This window comes from Priapulus caudatus, unplaced genomic scaffold, assembly GCF_000485595.1.
Source record: "Priapulus caudatus unplaced genomic scaffold, Priapulus_caudatus-5.0.1 Scaffold284, whole genome shotgun sequence".
Lineage (NCBI taxonomy): Eukaryota > Metazoa > Priapulida > Priapulimorpha > Priapulimorphida > Priapulidae > Priapulus > Priapulus caudatus.
Window position 1 is genome coordinate 317,459 of NW_014577345.1, and position 1,912 is coordinate 319,370.

The following is a 1,912-nucleotide window of genomic DNA, read 5'->3' on the forward strand; positions in this document are numbered from 1 at the left end:
AGAGTGAAAGATGATGATGGTTTCATCCAGATCCCACACGAATACCCGCTCCAGGTCGTTCTCGGGGCCGGGGGAGGGGTTGTTCTGCCGCCGGCCTCGTCCACCACGCCCTCGAGCTGCGCGCGCGGGAAAAACAACAATGGAACAGTGTTTACAATACAATTAAAAAAACACAATGGCACAGTGTTTACAATACAATTAAAAAAACACAATGACGCAGTGTTTACAATACACTTAAAAAACACAATGGCGCAGTGTTTACAATACAATTAAAAAAACAATGGCGCAGTGTTAGAAATACAATGCACGAAAAACAATAGCAGAATATAATATAATAAACAGTATAGAATATATACACGATGCGACAGGTCGATTTTCCGGGACCATTTCTTTCTCATAGAATGAAAACCTAGTGCGTGGGTAACAATTGTAGAGGGCGTCTGTTAGGGCGATGATACTGATGCTACGGCCATGTTGATTATAAGCACCACGAGAGAGTTATGACGTCATCACGTACGCGGCGTCACACGTGTGACGACATGGTAACTACTCTAAATTCTGACGTCAGCGAAAATAACGGTGATATGACACTTTGAGAAGGTCGCCAACCAAGAAGGTCGAAGATGCCGCCAGGCATTCGAGTGGTCCCCCGGCTACTGATACTGACTGACACTTACATCTGGTGCCGTTGCTTGGCTCGCACTTGATAGGTGGAGAAGGCGTTTCTGTCAACGAAGAAGAGAATCCTTCTGCAAGAGTGCGAAAGAAAAGATAAGAGCGATGATCGGGGCTTCATCGGAGACAAGTCGCAGCGCAAAACACATGTAGCTCTTCACATTTTCATTCTCGCGGCAATAGAAGTTGGCATATCATGGTTTTGTGTTTACTCAAGTGGTTCCACTTCGCTGAAAAACCGCGCGCGCAACCAACCGACACGAACTCCAAAAGGTGTCTTAGTCTTAGTCGGTGTATTGCAAGATATCGTTTCAGTAAAATGGCGAGAGCGCTTAGCGAGCGTGAAGGGAAAACAAAGCCAGGATTTCCCCGCACTCTTGTCACTGTAGCAAGAATATATACGCCAGCCTAGCCTGCCAGACCAGTATATTATATATATAGGTTGTCATTTTATAGCCTGATGGAGAGAGATAATTCTCGAAAGCTTGCTGATTATAATTAACACCTAATTAATTTAACATCTTATATATTCTATTTTTCTACATTTATTTTCATATCTACATGGGTGTTCGTGTGTTTTTACTTCTCTCTCTCTCTCTCTCTCTCTCTATATATATATTATATAACATATCATAATTATCATAATATATTAGGATATTAGGTAGAAACGAGATATATCATCGTTAGGTTGTATTAGCAAATCCATCATGGCCGCCAAGCAACACAACAGACGTACGGTGGATCAAAACGAGTTAAAGTTTCCGAGCTAACGAAATTAAAATAAAGAACTAATAAAGAACGTTGGGCAGACGAACATGCCACGTCTCCGTTGACGACCGCGTCACGCCCAGTTCATTTACGGCGCCAATTTTCTCTCGACTGATTAATTAACTAGTTATAACCAGGAGCGGACAATATGTGCCTAGTATAGCGGGAAACAACGCCTTCTGGCGATCGCATGAAAAACGAGCAGTAAAATCCCCCTCCCCCTTGATCGAGGCGTAAAATTAAGGATGCTGACTCAATAAATGGGTTCGTACGATGTGGCGCACGGAGCGAGTATCACCACATGTGTCTACCGTGTGACGACCGTGATTCAAGCCGAGTTGCACGACGTCGCCCGTGCGCATGCGCGCATCGTATAGTCGCCACCCTCGCCCCGACACCACCGCAGTGGAGAAATGCTACTAAGTACCAAATTTGCTAAGATCACCGTATAATATATATATATATATAT

The 1,912-nt window shown here is 43.8% G+C and overlaps 1 protein-coding gene across 1 annotated transcript in view; it reads right to left on the reverse strand.

Annotated features, from left to right (window-relative positions):
- The window catches only part of LOC106808529 (eyes absent homolog 4-like), a 34,932-nt gene that overhangs the window by 22,589 nt on the left and 10,431 nt on the right, over nt 1–1,912 (reverse strand). The window contains exons 3-4 of the mRNA XM_014811286.1: nt 678–749; nt 6–116 (exon numbers count right to left, since the gene is read on the reverse strand). Coding sequence (XP_014666772.1) covers nt 6–116; nt 678–749 — 183 coding nt within the window. The remainder of the gene's footprint in view (nt 1–5; nt 117–677; nt 750–1,912) is intronic.